Source organism: Ceratotherium simum, chromosome 15, assembly GCF_057802395.1.
Source record: "Ceratotherium simum simum isolate JZ-2026a chromosome 15, ASM5780239v1, whole genome shotgun sequence".
In the NCBI taxonomy this organism is placed as follows: Eukaryota; Metazoa; Chordata; class Mammalia; order Perissodactyla; family Rhinocerotidae; genus Ceratotherium; species Ceratotherium simum.
Window position 1 is genome coordinate 14,611,357 of NC_141914.1, and position 25,176 is coordinate 14,636,532.

The 25,176-nt window shown below is 36.6% G+C and overlaps 1 protein-coding gene across 6 annotated transcripts in view; it reads left to right on the forward strand.

Moving 5' to 3' along the window:
• The window catches only part of PHLDB2 (pleckstrin homology like domain family B member 2), a 105,519-nt gene that overhangs the window by 53,620 nt on the left and 26,723 nt on the right, over positions 1-25,176 (forward strand). For 3 of the 6 annotated variants that reach the window (XM_087439580.1, XM_087439579.1, XM_004436592.3), the window contains exons 6-12: positions 5,205-5,333; positions 10,635-10,790; positions 11,750-11,860; positions 13,295-13,384; positions 16,609-16,752; positions 19,365-19,505; positions 20,713-20,812. In XM_087439580.1, coding sequence (XP_087295706.1) covers positions 5,205-5,333; positions 10,635-10,790; positions 11,750-11,860; positions 13,295-13,384; positions 16,609-16,752; positions 19,365-19,505; positions 20,713-20,812 — 871 coding nt within the window. Of the gene's footprint in view, positions 1-5,204; positions 5,334-10,634; positions 10,791-11,749; positions 11,861-13,294; positions 13,385-16,608; positions 16,753-17,371; positions 17,555-19,364; positions 19,506-20,712; positions 20,813-25,176 lie in introns of all 6 variants that reach the window. The other 3 variants (XM_087439582.1, XM_087439581.1, XM_014792254.2) reach the window with 3 other exon arrangements.

Consider the following 25,176-nt stretch of genomic DNA (forward strand, 5'->3'; position numbering starts at 1 on the left):
AGTCACAGCTAGTGTTCAGAAGGGACCCAGCCCTTCCCGAGCCTCTTTCTTACATTTCAAAGGCAGCTCCCTGGTTAGAGGAAGAGGAAATATATCGTGGGATTTGGGGATTAAATCAACAGGATTCCAGATTAGGGTTATTTTTTTCTGGTGGTTTTTTGGTTACATAAATCCTTAGGGTTCTGATTTTCCAGTTTTTTCCTACACTAAGTATCCATCAATTGTGTGATTAAAATGTCAAAGCAAAAGGACAAGAAATCCTAAGAAATATAAGGATGTGCCTCTTTAGAGGCAAGCAGAGAATGAGTTCTCAGCAGTCAGCATTTGTTAACACAGATCCATAATCTTTCCTCTGCAGTTGCAAAGTCTGAAAAGTTTTGTGGGAAAAAACAGTCCTTTTGTAAGATTGACACCAAAACTTAGTTGGTTGCAAAACCTCACTTTGACTGATATTCACACTTGGTGTAAATATTCACAAGTAACTGCAGAGAGAAACAGGTTTGATTACAGGGTACTGCCCCAGACCTCACTGGAAATGCCATATAATATATGCTATATGAACTGTGTTACCTCGATAAAATTCAGAATATTTTGAAATCTGGAACACATCTGTCCTTAAGAATTTCAGATAAGTGATTTGGGGCCTAAAACAATTGCCTAATCTATGAGCCTACGAGGACGTTTGCCTCCTGGACAACCCCACAGAGTTTAGGAACCGGAAGGAAAGGGATTCTCAGGGTGTGTGGAGAGGACTTTGGATGGACCAACCTTAAAAATGATGTCTTAGGGACTATGAATTTGAACACATCTCTCCATCAGTTCCAAACTTGACCTAGTATTTCATGAAACATGGCCTGAGTACCTAGTGTGTGCTGGGTTCTGTGCTAAACATTTTGGAACTTACAAAGGTGGATCTTAATTTTTAAGAAAATCTTTATCAAGCTAATGGGGTTGCCAGATTTAGCAAAAAACATATATATATAGGATGCTTACTTTTAAATTTGAATTTCAGAGAAACAGAGAATAATTTTGTGTGTGTGTGTAATGATGCATTTGGGACGTACTTAACATTAAAGGATCATTTGTTGTTCATGTGAAATTCAAATTTAACTGGGTGTCTTCTATTTTATCCGGAAGCCCTACAAGTTGATAAAGCAAGCATCCTTTCAGGGTAACCTTGAACCATCCACTTACCAAGTTTTTCACACTTTGGTAGAGTAAAATGATTTTTTCATTGTTATTAAAGAATTTTCTGTGTAGTAGTGAAATTCAAATACAGCCAGCAAGTTAAATTTCAGTTCCTTTCTTCAAGAATACAACTTAAAAGAGAGAAAGTTGTTGTCTTCTAACCACAGATCTAGCAAAATAAGTGGTCCTGTGATGAGCTTTGGATTATTAAATTCATTCAAGATTATTGGAAACTCTTGTGTACAAGTTCAAATTATTTAGGGTAAACGTATAACCACTCCTGATTATTGGTATGATTAGAAGAGCATCATGTTGCATCTGAACTTGAAATGCATCATTCCTCTGCAAATGCATGTTGGATATTGGAATCTCTCACAGATTATTTTTCATTTGGTTTCCTTGAGACATTTAATCTGAATGTGAAAATTTTACAATTGGAATGTTACTTGTAAGAGAGGCCTTTTATACTGTGAAGTAAAAGTGCTGAAGTCAAATGTTCTCACAACAATTTTGGGGGATCCTGGATTAATGTCCTGTGTCTTCATTAGAGAAATCAAATTGTAGTTAATTAACTTTGCCTCTCCCGTCGTCCTGGGTGGCTAAATCACGTTTCTCAACCTGGCTGCATATTAGAAAATCTGGAGAGATTTTTAAAATGCTCGTTTGCTAGCCTTATGTCCCTGGATTTCTGACTAAGTGGAGGCCTGGGAAATAGTATATTTACAAGCTCCCCAGGTTATTCTGTTGTACGGTCAGGGCCAAGAACCACAGAGCTAAATAGATTGCTTCAAGAGCACACTGATCAAGTTCCGTCTTTTCTCTACCTCTCATCTCCTTATAAATATTTATTGAGTGAGTGAATGAACAACTCACTATCAAAGCAAATATAAGCCCGATTTTATATATTGATTTCTATTTTAAATTGCTTATGAATAATTTACCTTTGGCCTTATATACACTTTAGGAACTTTGTCTTAAATATACAAAATAGGCAGAATCTGGCAATGAATTTGTGACCCAAATGGATTTACCAGTACATCAAGAGAGGACAAGTCAATGTGAGAACAGTGCTAACGGAAGCAGCCATGTCTCTAGAGGAGTCACATTCTGTTCTTGGTTTTATAAACATCCCCTTGTATATCTGGATTTTCCTGAAATGTTCCAATTCCTTGTAATCTTATTTTTTCAACAAAGTTAAATTTGTTAAATTTATTAAAAATGCATTGTAATTTATTTATTTCCTGAAAATAGATACATGAGTTTTAAAAAAAAAAAGTTGTACTCTCTCCCTATTTGGTATTTAGAAATATCTCTGTGCCTATAGTATTTAGAATAGGTGACTCTACCAATTTAAGTCTAGAGAAAGGGAATAACACCTAGTGTTAATATTTTACGTGTGAAAAGCAAGAGTCCCTGAATCCTGGAATGCCACCTAACTTAGATCCATCTATTTTATCTTCGCTGTAGAAGGTGATACTTTCAGCTCCAATTAACTGCTTGCCTAGAGCTAATTTTCCTTTGCAATAAATAGAAGAGAGGAATATTAAAACTTCCTGGGCAATAAATAGAAGAGAAGAGTATTAAATATTAATTTCTTTCTGGCTCAAAGTTCTACTTCTGGCTCTTGCAGGAGTGATGTCACCTCTGTGGTCCTCTGTGATTTATGGACGGGCCCACCTGCCACTAGTCCTTCTTTGATCCCTCCCCTTACTTCCTTTGCCCCAATTTTGACCCCATTGAGCTTTTGCTCCGAGACCCAGGTAGTGGCCACAGCCTTACTGATAAACCACAGACAACCTGCGCAAGGTTCTGATGGTGCCTGCTTGTGTAATGCATCTAACTGCTCCCTTGTATGGAATTGCGAAACGTTTTGAGCACCTTAGAAAGAAGGCACTGTGTAAACATAAGGTATTTTTTGTTAGTTGTTTATTTGTGCTTATTATAAACAGTAAAAAAATTGAAGCATCAGAAGAGTAATTTGGTTATTTCTTCATATTTGAGACCTATGTTTTAGGCCAGTGCCTTTCCATATTATCAAATATTGTATCAATGTTTTCTATCAAGTATAAATTTAAATTTTAGGGCTTTGCACATATGCTATTTAATTCGAATGAATAGTTTTCTTATTTGTTTAACTTTCTGTTTAGAACTAGAATTGCTGCAAAATCTGGTGATATAGTAGCTAGAAATAGAACTCTTTTTTGGATAAATTTCTTCTGCTGTGTAAATAGGTCAACTTTTGATCCAAACACAGAGGAAATAACACATTTTCTTATCCAAAAGACAATAGGTGTTTTGTATTGCTGGTTTTATTAAGGGAAAAATAATATTAATTCTGAAACTAAAAACTAAATCTAACTGGTACAAGTATATTCAGTTTTACTATGAATTAACACTTGAGAATCCTTTGTTCTGTGAAGGATGCTGTTGCTTTCTCCAGCTCCTGCACAATAGATGTGCACAGTGAGCAACCTTGCCATTCAAGACTGGAGAAACTTTATGGTCAGCTAAAAGTTAAGTTGTAGAATCATTTTTAGATCAATATATGAGGTGGGATTCTCAGTTTTATGACTTCTGGATTTAATCATCTTGAGAAAAAAATGCATTTCTAAATCCAAATATACATTTCTAAAATGTCTTGGAAATTTTAAAATTTAAGCCAAAAATGGAGACTCACGAGAACTGGTATAGGTATTGATGTCATATAGTATTAGATTTAAACCATACATCTTCTATAAAGAATCTAAATATATGTTTACACAGGAAGTCATGGCCATTTGGATGAAGAAATTAGAGTAAGTATAATTTTAATAGGACTACTTCAGAGCTTCATCCTTTAAAAAAAATCCTTCTGTTTAATGCTTAGAAGCCAATCTTATATCTACCAATTCACATAGAGTGAACTAAGGAAAGTAATGTGGTGGTCATTTTGGTTACTGAGGGTCAAGTCGTGGTGGCACTTCATAGCGTACTTTTGTTTAGGCCTAGAGTGTTACACAGGAGAGAAGCAGGTCTAAGGGTTCAGAGTACCATCAACGGGACAGAAGTTGGGAAGACCGACAGTAAACAGATTGAAGTTTTGTTTCTCGATTGTGAGGCCAGGTAATCCCTGTTTCACAGAGTTTGTCTGTTGTACCCTGGAGACTGTCCAGGGTCACTTTGGAGTATGTGACCTGGGAGAGATTTAGTGCTATCTTCTCATTTCTCTTTATTCTCTGACCCCTGAGTGTTCTCCTCTCCTTTTTTTCACAGTCTGTGTTTCAGCTATTTTTTATGTCAGTCCTTGTAGGGAAGTCTTTATCTCCACGTAAATGTCACACTTTCGGTGTGTCTGAGCTGCCTAATACACCTTTCCCTTGCTGCTGTCAGTCTTGCATTTTTACTAGCTCTCTCAGCCCCTGAATTAGATGCTCTGCTTGGAATCAGATTTTCTAATTGCTTAAGCTCTGAAGTTTGCCAAATAGCTAGAACTGTTTCAGATGACTGAGGTATGAACTAGTGCACCTAGGCTGCCTCTGACCTGAGAACAAAATTTCGATAATTTCCAAAGCTTGCCTAACAGATGCCTTCAGCAAATTGGACTACCACAGTACTTGAGGTAAATGCCTGCTTTTCTTTGTCTAGTTCTCTGCCAAGTGACTCTTTGCAAAGCTATCTTGTGAACTCGGTTGGCATTTCTTTTGTTCTTTGTTGACCATTAACCAACATTACAGTTGCTTCCCCTGCTTTTGTAACATGGTAGCAGGAAGGAGGGAAGGAAGGTAGGATGGGGGTCCTTGCCAGTACCCAATGAAGTGGACCGTGTTTTGAGAATGAAGAAATGGGGCCTCCTTGTCTTTACTTCCATTTATATCCCTTCATCCTAGTCACTAACAAGACATGTTTTTACACTCATAGGATAACTAGAGTTTGTGTATGTTTGTTTGTTTGTGTTATCCTTGAGAAATGTTCACTAACGCCTGCCTGGGGTGTGAAGGTAATTTCTGTTCTTCTATTTTCTGATTTCTGAACTTCAGGAGAAGGTAAAGCTTGATGCTGAAAGGGAAAAACTAGAGAGGCTTCAGGAGCTTTACTCCGAGCAGAAGACCCAGCTGGACAATTGTCCTGAGTCCATGAGGGAACAGTTACAGCAACAACTGAAGAGGGTCAGTAGCAAACAGGAATGCACCAGTTGCTTTTTGTTTTTTGCTTTTTCCATTAAGTTCCACTTATCTGTGACTTTCTACTTCACATAGCATAAATTTGCATACGTTCTGGTCATTAGATACTTTTTAAATAGAAATATGCATGCTGACAGTACATATTATTCCATGCTAATTAGTTAAAAAATTCCTTGTTAGAGTCCTTTACCTAATTTATAACGGAAAAATATTTCTGGGGTCGTTCTTTGTAACAAAGGAGAGCTATTCCTGACACGTAACCGACACCAAGATTGTAGCATTTAAATCCACTGACATCTTTCCCTGCATTCTCTGCTGCATCGTGAGCACTGTTTGCCCTTGAATGCCTCTTTTTCTATGCTTGATTTTATATTCTTGTCCAAAAATTATTCTGTTTTCTTATTTGCTGCACACCATCACTCATCCTTTTGTTTTTCTTTTTCTTTCTGCTTCTTAGTGACATTGAACTCATTAGCACAATCACAAGAATCAAACACCAAGACCCAGGATGCAGGGCATTCCTAATGCTCTCAACATCTTCTCATACAAGCTTATAATGTTTAAAAACATAGTGGAGCATGGACCTTCTAGCTGAACTTTATCAGGTTATTCTTTGATCCTTAATCGTGACTACACTGGTTATCTTCTGAAAATATGACTTCCCAAGGGGATAGTTTCATGAACACTGGCAAGGCCAGTGTTAATATTTCATAGCCTCTTGACAACTGGGTTGTTTGCCCTAAACAGCAGCCCAAATAAACTGTGACCCTGGGGAAGCGGTCATGAACAGTCTTGGATGTCTAGAGGAGTCACATGGTAGTAACCAGTCCTAAATGATTAACAATTTATGATTCCACGTCGAGTAGAAAGGAAGGCTAGCTTTATTCATGTTATTATGTCTGTACCTTCTTGGGAAAGGGCAAGTTGAAAAATCAGTTTAGATAGTATACCCTCGAAAATGTTTAAGATAACATTTAATACAAAAATATTTGATACTTTGACTATCACTAGGTTATGAAAAAATACAGTTAAAACTTTTCGGTGTTACAAAGGTTGAAAGCATCTTAATAATAAGTCCCAAATGCAGACAGGTTAAACTGCAGCATAATAATTCTAATATTTGTTATTTCTTACAATATTCAAAGAGAGTTCCAACAATGTTTCTTCCCCTTACTAATTTTATTATGTACAGCTGAATTTGCTGTAAGAAGGTAAAAGATTTCTCTGGAAATCTTGTGATTAAAATGATTGGAAAAATAATAGTATTTGTAAAATTATTTTAGTTTATAATTTGTTTGTGTTTATGCCAGTTCACAAAAGAGATTGGGAAACTGATTTTTGTATTTGTATACTGTGTTCAATTCTCCTTATTGCTAAAGATTTTATACAGTTGTCATAATACTTCATTTAGAGTCAGAAACATGCTCATATATTTTGTTCTTCCTTACCTTTAGTTATTCAGTTGTTGTTTGTATTCCTTATAAACATTGCTTCAAATAAATATTGGTAGGTTCTGTTAATAACCTAGACTCAGACTGATATAAATAATTACTGTATGCTTAATCTAGATTCTATAGGATAACTCATAAATTTGTACATGTTCTAAGGATTTTGACTACCAAAGAGGAAAGGAAATGATGCAGACAGCCTATTCCACTAACTGAAAGCAAAGACTCCTTCTTCTTCCTCTCCCAGCAAAGTGTAAAATTCTTATCATAAAACCCCTTTCCTTAGGAGAGAAAGCTGGCTTGTGGTAGCTTCTGTTCACCTGATATTAAGAGATCTACTAATTCTGTTTTCCAGGGATGATGACCAAAGTAACTCTTCATGAAGTCCTTGGCTTAATCAGTAAAAAGTTCATTGGTTTCATGAGAAGGCCATTCATACTAGGAACTTCCTGTGTTATCACAACTCATTTCCCATCGGATTTCAAACACTTCAGAATACCATTTCATTACAAAGCTTCTCCAAGGCATTTAAACTAGATTTAATAAAGTTGATTTTATTACAACTGACTTCATTAGGTGGCAAGTCATACAAAATAGAAAATAAATGACTAGGAAGAAAATCATTTTCTTAAACTGTATGTTGTCTCAAATACTTAAGCAGAAATTGTAGAATGATTTTGTGCATGCAACACTATGGATTTATGACTGGGCTTCTTACTTGTAAATCATTGCTTTAGAGTCAGAATTCAGTTTTCATCTGATGATGATTTCAGGGCCTGTGGTTCTATGTAGTTGATATGGGCTCGCCAATCAAATTGTTCCCTGAGATACAAGGAGTATGAAAAAGAAAGCAGAAGTTAAATGTGTCTTTCATTTGCCAGGATAGATTCCACTGTTAAATGGAGGAGACACCTGGCTAGGACAGTTTTCTTGTGCTTTTGATATTTACTCAGCTGAATGGTTGATTTTTGGTCTCTTGATTTTTTTTTTTTAATTGTATTCAGTGATAAATACAATTTAGGAGAACTTTTTTTCTCACTGGCTCTACCATCAATTTATCCTTTAATCTTGGACAAGTCATTCACCCTCTATGGTCCTCCATATCCTCGTAGATAAAATGCGGAGGTTGTACTAGGTGGTTTCCGTTGTCTTTTTCCAGATTCCAAAAGTATGCCTTTAAAGTGTTGGATCATAGTGCCTAAGATGGAGAAACGTTAACAAACCCTGAGCCCCGTTTCAATGTGCTTTCCGAGTTGGCCTTGAGCTGTCATGAGACTATTACTGTAATCTCTCCTGGCCATACCACATTTACTCTCTTCCTTCTGTTCCCCTGCTAGGCAAAGAAAACATAACGATCTGCATGTCAGCTTCTGCCATATACATTCTTAAAAAGTTATTGGAAAGAAAAAAGGACCTGCATTCAGTTTTCTTTAGTGCAGCTGCTTTCTTTCCTTTCACACCTGGCCCTGGAGCTCGCCTCCCGGGAGAGATTTGTGCTATTCTGTTAGTGAGTGAAGTTTCGTTAACATTTGCATTCAACTAGTCATACACTTGACTTTCAGCTTCCTGTATGTATTATTCTGTGCTCAATTAAAGTACTCCTGCCCCCAAATTCCACCCCCTGAGTTCTTATTCTTATCTAAAATCTTTTAAAAGTTTTTTTTTCCCCTTTCAAGTTGTTTTTCTTTCACAATACAAGTGTATAGACACACATTTTAATGGTTTAGATGACTTGATCAGATGATTACACCAGCGGAATCTGAGTGCCGAGCTTAGCTTTAATTTTCAACTTTCCTACCTAGTGAGCTATTATTTTCATGCAGTGGTTTAAATATTTACTACAAATAAATTAGGAACTCTGTGACCTTCATGCAGTTAAAACAGCACATGTTGCATATGAACCAGATGTAGAGTAAGCGACTAATGAGCATGGTGTATATCTTGTGAGCCATATCCCACTTTGAATGAAGATGCTTTATAAGCTAAAAAAAAGATTTATTAAAATTTTTATCTCAATAACCTTTAGCCACAAACCAAGTTTAATTGAAAGACCTTAAAAACTCTAGTATGGACGCCTGTCTGAGTAAATATGTCAGCTGATGTTTTGTTTCAAGACTGCAGATATTTTGTTTCAAGATATAACAGTTGAGTTATCTCTTAATTCTTTCAGTAGTGACTAGCTTTGGTCCAAATTCATTAATTCCTTTAGAAGTTATAAGCATGAAATGTCTGATAAACTTGACACGTCAGCCAATAATTTGAAAACAAGACCACTTTCTGTTTGGCCAATTAAAGTGTAAAGAAGAGTTAAGAAATGCTGAAGATATTTTTCAAATTGTTTTCCTGCTCTTAAGCTTTGAGAATCCACTGTCTGTGTTGACATAATAATCTTGTTGCTATAGTGTTGGTTGTAATTACATGGTAGCTAATAGTCCTTCTATGAATCATCCCCAGGATAAAATTCATTCCAGAGATAGAAATGTATTCCATTTGATTAAAAGGCTAATTTATCACTTAAAAACTAGGGGAGGAGGTGGTAGGTTTAAATGCTGATATAGATCTAATTTATCATATATTTATATCCATCTCTTTTTGATGTTTTGATTGAAAAAAAAAAAAGTCCTGGCTCTTTTTACCTATGTAAAATTGTGAGCCAAAGACCCTAGCTGCCTCTTCTTTTTGACCATAGATTATTTATGAATTTTTGTTTTAAAAAATCTTCCATATATACCACATTTATAGTTCTGTCAAAGGCTCCAAAAATAAGGAGGGATTTTTTTAAAAAAATAGAATGGAGAATAATTTATACAACATGCACCAATCTCTGCACAGGTACGGATTTGTTCCTGTCTTCAGACATCTCATAGGTTGGAGAATGCTTATTCCAGACCATTTGATTTTTATGATATCTGATCTTTCTTAAATGTCCTGAAGATTATTCCCAGAGTAGCCGTGCTTAACCTTTTGAGTCACTCTTTGTGCCTGATGAATGCTGTGGTTCCACTCTTTCCAGTAAAGAGGTTTGTAAACAATTTTAAGGGATTCACAGAAGTTCAATTTAAGAACCCTAATCTTCAAATGTTTTTGATGCCTTCTCCCTTCAATAAAATTATTTGAGCATGCATGACTGTATGTATTATATAGGTCTTATTATATTACAAATATATATACTGCATGCATGCCCCAAAAATATATATTTATTTAAAATGTTGTACATATACTATTCTGCCTGTATGTACGTTAGAGAATATTTATTGAGAAATTGTAAAAGAAAAGGAAAAACTAAAGAAGATCTACCAGTGGATTGTGTTGTGTGCCATTTGGGGTAACATATCCCTGTAAGAGACCACTGGTCTATTACGTATGCCAATTTTTGAATCTTTTTTTTTTTACAGTCAATAACTTTGGAATCTCGAATTTAATCTCTATACTAAAGTAACATTTCATTTGAAAATTTATGGAAAATAGGAATTTTATCAAGAAACTATGTTACACCTTTGGTCTGCAGATAATGTATAAGTTATTTACTGAATTCTGTTTCTACTTCATGATCCATTTTAAAGCCTAGTAGATTTTAGCAAGAATTCCTACGTCCACAGAGCAGTCTAAAGCCGATAATGAAATGAGTGCTGCCCCACCCAACAGTCCCTTTCACTTCCATTCTAACGGTCACTGCTCTGGAGTTTAACTCAAAAGAGAGGATTATCATGTTCTAACTCTGGTTAGTGTTGTAATTGGAAAGATATTTTGGACTATTTGCTTTTAATAATTTTTTCTTCACACTGAGAAGGCTGCAGCCGTTTTGGTGCGTCTCATTTTCCTTCTTTTTTCTCCAAAGGATGCCGACCTGTTGGATGTAGAGAGCAAACACTTTGAAGACCTGGAATTCCAGCAGCTTGAGCATGAGAGCCGTCTGGATGAGGAAAAGGAGAACCTGACCCAACAGCTCCTGCGTGAAGTGGCTGAATATCAACGGAACATTGTTACTAGAAAGGTACTTTTGCCAGATGTGGTTCAATGTAAAAATTCCAAATATACCCCTTGTTATGTGACAGTAATAATCGTTAATATAGCTATAGCATGTGTCTGTCTATCTGCCTATCTTTATGTCTGAATATCTTTGTGTGTTAAATCACATATCACATTTTGCAGATTATCGAGCCTGCCATCTATATGCCAAATGGTGGTCCAAACTAGGTAAACTGAGACGTGTTAGAGTCATTGTTACTTAGTGCTGTAGATGTGTTTGTGAATAATATCCAACTTTTTCTTTCGTGTGAAAACCAAAGAAGAGAAAATCAGAAATTTATGTATGTGTTTTAAATTACTTCCTTTTGCAATCATAGTAACTAGATTTAGAGTAATTCTCTGAACAAAGTCTATTTTGGAATTTTCTCTGTTTCCGTTGCTCAATAGTTCTCAAAGCTGGCTTACAGCTTATTACCATTAGAAACAGCCCTGTGGAATGCCATGCAGATTACTGACTCCACCCAAACCCTACCACCCAGATGTCCAGAATTCAGCTCTTGTTCCAGAGTTTAAAATCACGCCCCAGTGCTCTGTACTAACCTGATAAAATTGAGGGAAGGGAAGATGAAGAAGGTGACTAAAGCTCTCAGTTTAAGTAAGAAATTCCATTGTTTTTTTCCCATGAGGCGTCTCCCAAGATGATGTCAAAAATTCGTTTATAGTCTAAAGCAAGATTTCCTGTTGATTTCTGGGTTCTTCAAATAGATTTTTAAATCACTTGAACTGTATTGGACTTAGGTACAAGCATTGGCGGGTCAAAGAAACTGCCTCACAGTCCCTAGGTAATAATCACTGCCTACGATCAACGAAAATGGGGTCCCTGCTGTTCCAGTTGTAAACACCTCTTCTCCCTTTTCCAGGACAGACTAGCAAACCTTTGAATGTCTAACGTGCCTCTTTCTATGATCATCTTTTTTACTCCAGGAAAAAATTTCTGCATTGAAAAAGCAAGCCAATCACATTGTCCAGCAGGCTCAGAGAGAACAAGACCATTTTGTGAAAGAAAAGAATAATTTAATAATGATGCTGCAAAAAGTAAGTATTTTCTTTTCAGCACTGGTCACAATAAAACACAGGTTCCAACTTGAGGAAAGATGCTTCCTTCAAAGCAAATGCATTTTAATAATGAATAGTGAGTTATAATTTAAGGAAGACTTTTTTATACACATTTTTATTTAATCCTCCACATTAATAAGCTCTTGATCTGTGAATGATTAACTATAATTCAGAAAATAAGCAAGGACGTTTTCTTCATGCTTTTTCCACAGTGTGAAAATACAAACTGTGGAAAATCTATACGTTTTCTGATTTTCTTCTTTTAAAAAAATTATATTTTTCATCAAATAGGTAAAATATATTCTGCTCTTTTGACTGCTGTCAAACATGTTGGCTCAGCTGCTCTGGTGTTTTGAACTCCAATTATTTGCTTGTGATTCTTCCTGGCAAATGTGACATTGGATTTAGTTTGGCTTAATTGGCTAGATAGAACCCCTGAGTGGGTGGCAAGGTCATCTTCACCAAAGGAACTATGTCTCCATCTGCCCAGAACCTAAAGTGGCTACATGTAAAGAGTTTCCTTTGCCCAACCCGCAGCCTAATTTTATGACATAGTCCCTGGCCTAATTTCAGAGATAAGACATCAAGAGTTAAAGCTGATGGGTCTAGTTTCAGGACTGAACCTTGCATGCAGGCCACTACCTAGGAAAGTGACTCTTGGGATCATGAAAATATGAGATGGACCCAGAACGGGGTGCAGGAGACAAATCAAATCCAGAGTGATGGATTAAAGGATGAGGTTGTAGCATGGTCCCACCTAGAAGAAATGTAGCTGGAGTATTCCCCTCTTAGCTACTTAGCTATTTTTAGGGTGAGAAGAGAGAGGAAATTATCCTTCATGTAGAATTATGAGTTCACTCAAGGTGCCTCTGTAGATCGATGGAACCAAACAGAGAATCCAGAATTAGACCCACACATATACTGTCCGTTGATTTTTGACAAATGCTCTGAGACAATCTAGTAGGGAAAGGAAAGTCTTTCCAACAAATGGTGCTGGATCACCCGAGTAAACATGAACAAAAATGAACCTCAACACCATCCATTCTCACACCATACACATAAATGAATTCAAGATGGATTATAGACATACACATAAAAATTAAAATGATAAAGTTTCTAGAAGAAAATATGGGAATGCAAGTGCACCTTCATGGCCTTGGAGTAAACAAAGATTTCTTGAAGAGGCAATGACAAAGGACTTGTAGCTAGAATAGATTAAAAACTCCTACAACTCAGTAATAATAAACACCCAATTAATAAATTTTTTAAAAAATAGGCAAAAGACTTGAATACAAACACTTCACAAAAGAAAATATATGACGAATCAATAAGTCACATGAAAAAATATTCAACATCATTAGTCATTAGGGAAATCCAAGTTGACTAAGCTTAATAGATTTTGTGTTTCTTCAGGAAAAGGAAAATCTTTGTAATTTGGAAAAGAAATACTCCAGCCTCTCTGGGGGGAAAGGGTTTCCTGTCAACCCCAATACTCTAAAAGAGGTAAGCTATGATTTTACATGTCCCTCATATCACCTTAGAAATCAGGAGATGTACCTTCATTTTATGTGATTAGCTGAATAGGAAAAAAAGTAACTTAAAGGACTTAATGAAAGTACTCAATGCTTTGATGGTTTTTTTGCCTTCATTATTTATACTTTGAGGATTTCAGGGATTATCTTTGTGTTCAATGCAGAGGCACTGTGTGTGTGTGTGTGTGTGTGTGTGTGTGCACTTTGCTTGACAGCAACATCGTGGGTTAACTTGGAGTTTCAAAAAATTTAGGATCCAGACCAAGATTATTCTTAAATTCTCTTTTTTCCTTCCTGCAATTGCCTTTCTCAGTTTCTCCTCTTTCTTACTTTACTTCTCTTTCCCCTAAGTCTTATAGAATGTGAAAATGCCCTGGAATATTTGAGAAGATAGTCTGGTTTCTTTCTTTTCTCTATCTCTTTTTTGCCCTAATGTTGTTTCTGCTCTTTATCTCCCTAAACTGGAAAATCCTATTTATACTAAGCTATACGCACTCTTTATCCCAAACATCCATCTTTCCCCAGTCCCCATCACCACTCTTTCCCAAATATCTTATTAGAGAGCTACACTGCTACAATGGTAGAATATTTTAACTCTAGGTTGGAAAATTATAACCATGACTGAGAAAGAAAATAGCTTTCTTTGAATTTATTTTTTTCAAAAAGCTAAAGAAAAAGGTTGCTTCTGCATAAAAATTTGCATAATTACAAAAAAACCCTTTATTTATAAATTACTTTTAAAAAATAGCAGAGTTAGGAATTCCTCCATAGAAAGTATTTTGTGTGTGTGTAGGTATGTGAAGTAAATGCTTTTCACATAATAGGTGGGACTAATATGTATCTTATGAAACATTTCTGCAAAAACTTTATTAGATCATTCAGTTTCATAGTCTCTCTCTATTTTTCAGAACATGGAACTGGCAGATTCAGTGAACAGATGGTGGTTGTGAATGGAGTACAGTGGACTAAGATAATGTCAGCAAGGTGGACAGGGGCCAAGCCTTGTGTGTCATGTTAAAGAAATATGGTTTATTTTATGTGGATGGGAAACCAGCAAGTAGTTTTAAGCAGGGAGGTGACATTATCACATTATCTTTTGTCCATTTGTTAAAAATCACTCTGGGCTGGCCTGTGGATCATAGATTATGAGTAGGTGGTGATTGCAATAGTGTAGGCTGGAGATGCGGGTGGCTTGGATTCAAGCAATGGCAGAGAGATGGAGAGAATCAGCTGGATAAGGATATATTTTGGAGTAGAGTTGACAGTTCTTGCTGATAGATTGGATGTGGAGATGAAGTAAATTAAGGGAGGTGTCAGGAATGATGCCATTATTCTAGTTTGAAGAATGAGGTGGATAGTGACTGCATTTTACTGAGATGAGGAAGAATGGAGAAAGAACAGGCGTAAGAAGGAAGATCTGAACAGTGTGTGAAGGACTTGTGGCATCCAGATGAACTGATAGGCTCTAAGTCTCTTCACCTGCTAGTAGAAGAGTAAAATCTTACTTTTTCTATTAATGAATTCTTTTTCTCTGTAGACTTCTGGGTATCAAAAGCCCTTTTGGCTTTTTGGCTAGTTTCATGTGTCTGCAATTCTTGCCCGTTAAGTAGCTATGTGTTCTCTATCATGTACAAAGCAAACGTGAGTTACGAGGTGTTTTGATTTTCTTTCTTTCTGTATTTCTTCCTGTCTTTCTCTCTCTCTCTCTCTCTTCTTTTTAAGGAGGGTTGAATTTATATTTAACTCTTTTAAACAAGTCCCACTTTTGACAAATGGCATACATTTTTGAAGCAATTAAGTTATATGGTCTATGACTCATATAAGGAATCAAACCTTGGTTTTGAAACATTCTATCAAGTGAGTAAAAGAATAACTCAAAGTTGTTTCTCTTCATTCTCGTTCATTAACAAAGATAAAATGAAATTTGACAACCCAGTTGTCTATTTCCTTTCTTCAATTTAATCTTACAGAAGTTTCCGTAGTATCTATTGCCCCTTTCTGAAGTGCAAGACTATATTCAGCAGCGTTTTGATACCTCCACTTTATACACATTCAACTCTAGTTTTCTCCTCTTTGTCATAATTATAAATTTTCAGTAAAAACCTTTCTTTCCAGTCTGGAATTTTTGCTTCATCAGCATAACAATATCTTGCCTCTCCTGGAGCCACTTTTTGAAAAGATTGATGTGATAATAGAAGAACCCAATGTTAAGTTTAACTCAGTTTTACTTTTAAAAGAGAGATTATTTTATACCCTTTATTCTTTTTTTCATACTGTTTTATTGGTGTGGTAAAAATCATGACTGGTCTGTATAATTGCTTTCCATGAAAATTTACAAGTGCCTTTTCCTCAAATATAAGTTCAGGAGTTTTGATTCTCACAGGTTTTGATTTCTGGGTATTTTCTCTAAGCTGAAGCCAGAACTGAATTACGAAATTTAAAAGTGACTGGAAATTTTCTGTCCTGGGGGTAGAGTTGGGGGTTGGGGAAGCTGCATTGAACTGAAACACCATTAAGTTGCAACTCTACCTTAGGAGTGTGTGTGTGTGTGTGTGTGTGCGCGTGCACACACATTTGTTTTGCTAGAGAAGGCTCACGAGAGAGAACAGTGTCCTTTTTATTCTCATTTGGTTGAGATGCCTAAAAGCTAGATTCTGTTACAAATAGATTACCGTTTTATAAATGCCTTAGTGCAAAACCAGAAGCTCTCAGCCCACTTTTACTTTCACTCTAATTTGTCAGGAAACAGAAGAAGAGGGGAAAATCTAAAAATAAAGATTTGCAGAAAAGGTTCTTGAATTAGGGAATGGATGATTGCATCGTCAATTTTATATCTCAGATTTTTTGTGTGTGTGATTATTTTAAATGTTGTGTAGTGAACAATCTCATTCAGTCAACAGAATGAATGCTGATACCTCTGGATATTTTAAAATCAAACGTGTTGGATTATTTATAATACAATCATCTTGATTTCACCAGAAAAATTATTTTTAATGTTTGGAATATCATTTTTCAAGATTAAGCACTGTAAATCCATTTCAATTGCTGATTATTCCCTTAATGAAACATTTGATAATATCACAGATATCTGGCCGTGCTGCTCAAAGCTAACTTCATTGTACTGGGAGCATTAATACTCTCGCATGCCTCAGCTTTTGCTCTCTTTGTGTTTAACTTCTGAATTCCTCCTTTTAGGGCTATATCAGTGTAAATGAAATTAATGAGCCATGTGGCAATTCCACGAATCTATCCCCTTCCACTCAGTTCCCTGCTGATGCTGATGCTGTTGCCACTGCGCCTACCACAGCTGTGCTGGTGAGCCAGCCACAAAATAAAGAGGTGTGTTGGCATGACATTTCATTCATTCACTGCTTTCCTCATGTCAAAACTTAACCCATGGTTAACCAAAAATGAGGGTCCGTGTGACAAATAAAACTCTGGTTGACCAGAAGGCCAGAGTGATGCTGAGTTTGAAAAACATACCAGTTTGGGGGTACTGCTCTACCAATGATAACACTAGAAATCATGAAATATATGGTACAGAGTAGAGTACTAGGAGAAGTAAGTTCAAAAAAAAAATAAACTGTACATCTTAGCGCTCTAACCCAACCTAGTTTTCTTAGAAACTAAAAGCCTTTCTAAAATTGTTGGTTTGCATCACCTTTCCAGTTTGATTTCACTATTTTGTTTTGCAGTATGGGTATTTTTTTTTTAATGTTATGACCTTTTAAAACATCTGGGGAGGAGCAAATAGCAGTGAATTAAAATACCTTCTACTGATCCCAGGTGGTCACAGTGTGGGATTTTAACGAGAGGCTAAATTGAAAGATACTGCCCATCATTTGTGACTTCTTGATTAAAATATAAGAAAACGGAACAATCAGATTATTGATTTTATTTCTTTGTCTTCTCCTTTCATTTCATGTGGACATGTATACTTTTTCTTTCTCCTATAAAGCAAAGATCACCTGTCTGTTCTGGATTTATGTTTCCTTCCACTCTTTCTCCTCATCCTGTCACTCAACCTCCATCAGCCCCTTGGCCTGAAGTCATGGCTCCATCTGTCCATCCTTTCCCTTTAAATGACACACCTCCTCCTCTACCAGCTAAGAAACACAGAAGGCAGCAGCAGCAGCAACAGGTAATTAGGGGCTGGTGTTCAGAGTCTGGGAATTTTACCTTGACAACAAAGTTACTTATGTGGAATCTTTTCTTCAACTTTCCAAAGGTATTTTTTAAAAAGACGAAGACAAGGTACATACTCCTTTGCTGTTTCTGTTGTTTTTTGTTTCTGTTTTTTTAAAGGACATTTACTGTATTCTAAGGGAGTTGGGATTATTATAAGGTTTGAGACCTTGATTGTCCTCTCCTGGCTTTTGATATGTTTGAACTAGTGTCACATCCTCATGCTTCAGTTCCCCTTCAACCAAAAGATAACCAACTTATCTCAGATATTTTTCAAAGTAATAATAATTATTTCCATAAAATCCATAGCATAGAAAGTTGCTGTGTCAACACAAAATCTTTTTCTGACACATTATTGAAACCATCATAATAGACATCATTCCCTTGCTATGTGTCAAAATTTGCTAAATATTTTATAAATAAACATCTCATTTCTTCCTTCTAACAATCTAGTGAAATAAGAATTAACTCCATATTGACATTTAGGGAACTGAAGCTCAGTGTAGGTAATTAGCTTGTCCAAGGTCACATGACAAGTAGTGGATTTGGTCCATAGAATAACAGTTTTTATTGACCAGATTTTTAAGTAAATAATTTATTATTCTAAATGTTGCCCTCCTTTTAGTACATTCTGTGCATATTCGTCCTTGGATATTCATTAAAAAAATCTGTTTTGAGACTCCTTTCAACTATTATCAAATTCCCATATGATTTTGGCCCCAGAAGATCCTAAGAAGTCGTGGTCACTAGATCCCCATATTAGACAAGCCCTGGTTTGCTATGCCCAGACCTTACATTTCTTGAAGATACCTTTGCTATCTATTACCTTTTGTTAAAGGACTATATCTCCTCCTACTTTTAGGTTAATAAATATTAGCTCATAAAAATAAATAATTGTAAAGTTAAAATGTGGATATTTTTCATGATTGGCATGTTTGAAGATTGATAATAAATTTGGTAACTCAGATTTGCATTAATTTTTATGTTTCAAAAGCCTGAGCTTAGTATAAAAATGATCAAACCTAAAGAACCTTTAATAAGGAAAAACTGTACTATCAAAGACATTTTTGAGGGGAAGCCAAGAAAAATTTGGATAAATTTCAACTTGGCAAAAATTTTGCCTTAGGAATTTGAAAAAATATGATATAGGCAACAGGAGGATTTTTAAATGTGAGGGATTACCATAGGGGCTTCTTGGCCAAGATCTTTGTTAAATAAAAGAGTAACCTAGAAGGATGCCTTATATGGAAACATTATGTAGATTTGGAGTGTGTTTATGTGGTTAAAATATTATTCCAACTTTAAAACAACTTCCCTGTTTACTCTCTCTCTCTTCGTCTTCTTCCTTCTCCCTTCTCTTGTTCTCCTCACACTGGGATCTGTGCCATCACACAGAACTGTCCAGACAGACAAGGGGAGAAACTACTTACTTGCTTTGTCCACTGGCTGTTCCGCCATCCACATGGCGACGTCATAATAATTTGTAAGTTGTCCTGAGGCCCCAAGGCAGCAGGCACTAACGATGAAAGTGAAAGGTGGATTTATTTTTTTAAGTTTCTAGGTTCAGTAATGAATTTTTCCAGTGTCTATGTATCATACCAAATGCTAGCCAAGTCTGTTAGTGAACACAAGTATAAGTTGAATATTTTTTTAAATTCTGTGTTAAAGTTCCAAAACTTCTTTGTAAATGCATACTTCTTAATTTCTTCAGTGACCTGTTTCAATTAGTCAAGTTTTGCTATTCTGCTTTACATTTGCATTTAAAGCACTTTAGAAGTCTGGAAGAAAGGAAAAAACAGCATAAAGAAGGCCTCTATCTGAGTGACACTTTGCCTCGAAAGAAAACCACACCTTCCATATCCCCACATTTCAGCAGTGCTACTATGGGGAGAAGCACCGCCCCGAAGGTAGGACATGGGGAGAACCACGGGCTTCACGATCAGGGAGCCTTCTTGTCCTTATGTCGACCAACATGCAAAAGTCCTTAAAGAAAATGGGAAATAATAAACCATTAAATTTGCTTATTGGACAGATGTTGTAACTAAATAGCATTTTCTATCCTATTCAGAGGACATATAGAATTGTATGCTCTGGGACCAAAGAACCTGGCCCAGGGTACTTTCTACCACCACACCAAGTGGTGGATGGCATTCACGTATGTGACAGACTCCCATGGCTGCATCCCGGATCTGGAAATTGGGGGATACAAGCTCTGGATTCCAGGAATAATAGCAACAAATATTTATTGAGGCATTTCTATGAGCCTGACACTGGGCTAAGCCCTTTACGTCTATTGTCTCATTTTAAAATCCGGCAACACACTTCAGTAGAGGTACTAGTTATTATCCCCATTGTACATATGGATAAACTAAGGTGTAAAGAAGCTAAGTGACTAGCCCAAGTGCTCTCAGCTGGTCAGCAGTGAAGCTGGAATATGAACCCCTGTGGTCTGACACCTGAGACCTCGTTCCTGTTCTGCTGACATGCCTGAGGGGTCACTGAAGGAAGAGAGGGAGAGGCAAGTGAGAGGAGGTTCTGAGTGGGACAGACTTTTGCGCCCTTCCCTCGCCCTTAATCAGAGTAACTTTGTTTTAATCTATTTTATAAACAGGTGTTCCAAGTATATTTTACACTGAGGATTTTGCTATTTTAAAAGAGTGCTAAAACCAGCAGGGCGTTTATAGGTTTCTCCAGTTTTCAGCCAACTGGATAACTAGGGGTAGATGGACCTGGTGCCCTTGTAACGAGTGTAGCTCTTCTCTGCCCCTGTGCATGATGTGCATGCCTTCTTGTCCCTGCATCCGCCCTCTGCTCCTTATGCATGAAGAACTTGGAGTTGTTCTCTCCGTGGTTTTGGACAGTATTTTCCCCATCTGTCTTCACTTTTGGAATTGCTGCCACTGGAGGAATTGCTGTGAAATTGAGACTGCCATGGAGCTCCTTGGGAGGGACAGCGACTGGCCTTTACCATTTAGCATCAATAAACAGGATGCAAAGACCTACTTTCCCTGCCCTCTGTGCTTAGATAGGAGCTATGGAAACAAGGATGTGGCCCTGTCGTGAAGGACCACTGGGCCTGCCATTTGCCTGAAGTGTTCCTCCTGGTTCTCACAGGCTCACCTTGCCCTGGGACAGAGCAACAGCTGTGGCAGTGTGCTCCCCCACTCGCTGGCGACCATGACCAAAGACTCAGAATCTCGGAGGATGCTCAGAGGTATGTGCCTTTTCAATCAAAGGTCATGTCTTTTGTTAAGCTTTAGAATTCCTCAGGGTGAGAGGGTCAGAGCAGGGTTGAGGATGCTTAGATGGTTAGAGAGAGGATCAACCAAGGTCCTCAACTTTACTCTTAATGTGCCGTCTGTTGGGGAGGGATATCTGTCTCCTCATTGTTGTTCTAAGGTAACTTTTCCTATAAATACATAAGGCCCATACATTTTAAACATACCCATTGTACTTTATAAATTCAAAAGATCTGTCAAACCAGAAAAGCACCTGGAGAATTATTAACCTTCTTATTTGATTGGTAGAAAGAAAAGAGAGACCCCTGAGATCCAGAGAGATTACCTGAGCACTTAACTAAGTCACTCATCTGGTTCATGGCTGAGCGATTCTTGAACCATGTGCTGAAGACTCATGGGGCTGATGCAGTAAATGAAGAACTAGTGGCCCAGGACAGAATTCCCTCAGCCTTTTAACTTGGTTTGAGCTTTTATTCTGTGTGGTTGTTAGGTTGCAGGTAGACTTTGACTTGCAGCATATTTCAGTTCTTTGTAAAAATACATTGCATTTATAATGGAGTTCTTTTTTCTTGTTGAGGTAACATTGCTTTATAACATCATATAAATTCAGGTGTACATCATTATATTTCAATTTCTGTGTAGACTACATCATGTTCACCACCCAAAGACTAATTACCATCCATCACTGTATCCATGTGTCCTATTGACCCCTTTCTCTCTCCTCCCTCCCCACTTCCCCTCTGGTAACCACCATTCTATTCTCTGTGTCCATGTGTTTGTTTGTGTTATTTTTATCTTCCACTTATGAGTGAAATCATATGGTATTTGACTTTCTCTGTCTGACTTATTTCACATAATACCCTCAAGGTCCATCCATGTCATCACAAGTGGCAAGATTTCATCTTTTTTATGGCTGAGTGGTATTCCATTGTGTATATATACCACATCTTCTTTATCCATTCATTGGTTGATGGGCACTTAGGTTGTTTCCAAGTCTTGGCTATTGAGAATAATGCTGCAATGAACATAGGGCTGCAAATATCTTTTTGACTTAGTGTTTTTGTGTTCTTTTGATAAATACTCAGAAGTGGAATAGCTGGATCATATGGTATTTATATTCTTAATTTTTTGAGAAATCTCTATACTGTTTTACATAGTGTCTGCATCAGTTTACATTCTCACCAGCAGTGTATGAATGTTCCCTTTTCTCCACATCCTCTCCCACACTTGTTATTTCTTGTCTTATTTATAGTCATTCTGATGGGTGTGAGGTGATATCTTGTTGTAGTTTAGATTTGCATTTCTTTAATAATTAGTGATGTTGAACATCTTTTCATGTGCCTGTTAGCCAACTGTATCTCTTCTTTGGAAAAATGTTCAGATCCTCTGCCCATTTTTTAATTGGATTGTTAGTTTTCTTGTTGTTGAGCTGTATGACTCCTTTGTGTATGTTGGATATTAACCCCTTATCAGATATATGATTTGCAAATATCTTCTCCAGTTGTTAGGTTGCCTTTTCATTTTGTTGATGGTTTTCTTTGCTGTGCAGAAGCTTTTTAGTTTGATATAGTCCTATTTGTTTATTTTTTTCTGTTGTTTCCCGTGTCTGAAGAGACATGATATTTGAAAAGATACTGCTAAGACTGATGTCTAAGAGCATACTGACTATGTTTTCTTCTAGGAGTTTTATGGTTTTAGGTCTTACATTCAAGTCTTTAATCCATTTTGAGTTCATTTTTGTGCATGGTATAAGATAATGGTCCAGTTTCGTTCTTTTGCTTATGACTGTCCAGTTTTCCCAACACCATTTATTGAAGAGACTTTCCTTTCTTTGTTGTATGTTCTTGGCTCCCTTGTAAAAAATTAGCTATCCATAGATGTGAGGGTTTATTTCTGGGCTCTGGATTCTTCCATTGATCTGTGTGTCTGTTTTTGTGCCAGTACCATGCTGTTTTGGTTACTATAGCTTTGTAGTATATTTTGAAATCAGGGAGTGTGATACCTCCAGCTTTGTTCTTTTTTCTCAGGATTGCTTTGGCTATTCGGGGTCTTTTGTTGTTCAATATAAATTTTAGGATTCTTTGTTCTATTTCTGTGAAAAATGTCATTGGGACTTTGATAGGGATTGCATTGAATCTGTAGATCGCTTTAGGAAGTATGAACATTTTAACTATATTAATTCTTCCAATCCAAGAGCACCGGATGTCTTTCCATTTCTTTGTATCTTCTTGGATTTCTTTCAACAATGTGTTATAGTTTTCAGAGTACAAGTCTTTCACTTCTGTGGTTCAGTTTATTTCTAGGTATTTTATTCTTTTGTTGCAACTGTAAATGGGATTGTATTCTTAATTTCTCTTTCTGCTAGTTCGTAGTTAGTATATAGAAATGCAACTGATTTTTGTATGTTGATTTTGTACCCTGCAACTTTACCGTTCTTGTTTATTATTTCTAATAGTTTTTGATGGATTCTTTAGGGTTTTCTATATATAAAATCATGTCATTTGCAAATACTGACAGTTTTACTTCTTTCTTTTTTTTCGTGAGGAAGATTAGCCCTGAGCTAACATCTGTTGCCAATTCGCCTCTTTTTGCTGAGGAAGATTGGCCCTGGGCTAACATCTGTGCCCATCTTCCTCTACTTTATGCGTGGGACACTTGCCACAGCATGGCTTGATAAGTGGTGCGTATGTCCATGCCCGAGATCCGAACCTGTGAACCCCGGGCCACTGACTCAGAGGGCACAAACTTAACCACTACTCTACCAGCTGGCCTCTACTTCTTCCTTTCTAATTAGGATCTACTTCTTTTTCTTGCCTGATTGCTCTGGCTAGGATTTTCCATACTATGTTAAATAAGAGTGGTGACAGTGGGCATCCTTGTCTTGTTCCTGTTCTTAGAGAGACAGCTTTCAGTTTTTCATCATTGAGTATGGTGTTAGCTGTGGGTTTGGCGTATATGGCCTTTATTATGTTGACGTACTTTCCTTCTATACCCATTTTATTCAGAGTTTTTGTCATCATTGAATGTTGTATCTTATAAAATGCTTTCTCTGCATCTATTGAGATGATCATGTGATTTTTATTCTTCATTTTGTTAATGTGGTATATCACATTGATTGATTTGTAGATGTGGAACTATCTTTGCATCCTTGGAGTAAATCCCACCTGAACATGGTGTATGATCTTTTTGCTGTATTGTTGTTTCAATTTGGTAGTATTTTGTTGAGGATTTTTGCATCTATGTTCAGCAGTGATATCGGCCTGTAATTTTCTTTTTTTTGTGTTGTCCTTGTCTGGTTTTGGTATCAGGGTAATGTTGGCCTCATAGGATGAGTTAGGAAGCACCCCTTCTCTTCAATTTTTGGAAGAGTTTGAGAAGGAGAGGTATTAAGTCGTCTTTGAATGTTTGGTAAAATTCATCAGGGAGGCCATCTGGTCCTAGACTTTTGTTTTTTGGGAAGTTTTTGATAACTATTTCAATCTCTTTACTAGTGATTAGTCTATTCAGAATCTCTATTTCTTCTTGATTCCGTTTTGAAGGTTGTGTGATTCTAAGAATTTATGCGTTTCTTGTAGATTATCCAGTTTGTTGGCATATAGCATTCCATAGTATTCTCTTATAGTCTTCTGTATTCCTGTGGTGTCCATTTTAATTTCTCCTCTTTTGTTTCTGATTTTATTTATTTGAGCCTTCTCTCTTTTTTTCTTGATGAGTCTAGCTAAACGTTTGTCAGTTTTATCTTTTCAAAGAACCAGATCTTAGTTTCATTGATTTTTTTCTATTTTCTTTAGTCTCTATTTCATTTATTTCCACTCTGATTTTTATTATTTTCTTCCTTCTACTGATTTTGAGCTTTGTTTGTTCTTGTTTTTATAGTTGCTTTAGGTATATTGTTAGATTGTTTATTTGAGATTTTTCTTGTTTCTTCAGGTAGGCCTGTATTACTACAAACTTCCCTCTTAGTACCACTTTTGCTATATCCCATAAATTTTGGTATGTTATATTTTCATTTTCATTTTTCTCCAGGTATTTTTTTATTTCTCCTTTGATTTCTTCCTTGACCCCAGAGTTGTTGAGGAGCATTTTGTTGAATCTCCACATATTTGTGGCTTTTCCAGTTTTCTCCTTGTAGTTGAGTTTTAGTTTCATACTGCCATGGTTGGTAAAGATGCTTGGTATTATTTCAGTCTTCTTCAAGTTATGGAGACTTGTTTTGTGGTCTAATACGTGATCCATCCTGGAGAATGTCCCATGTGCATTCGAAAGGAATGTGTAATGTGCAGCTTTTGGATGTTACGTTCTGTATAAATCTACTAAGTCTAACTGGTCTAGTGTGTCA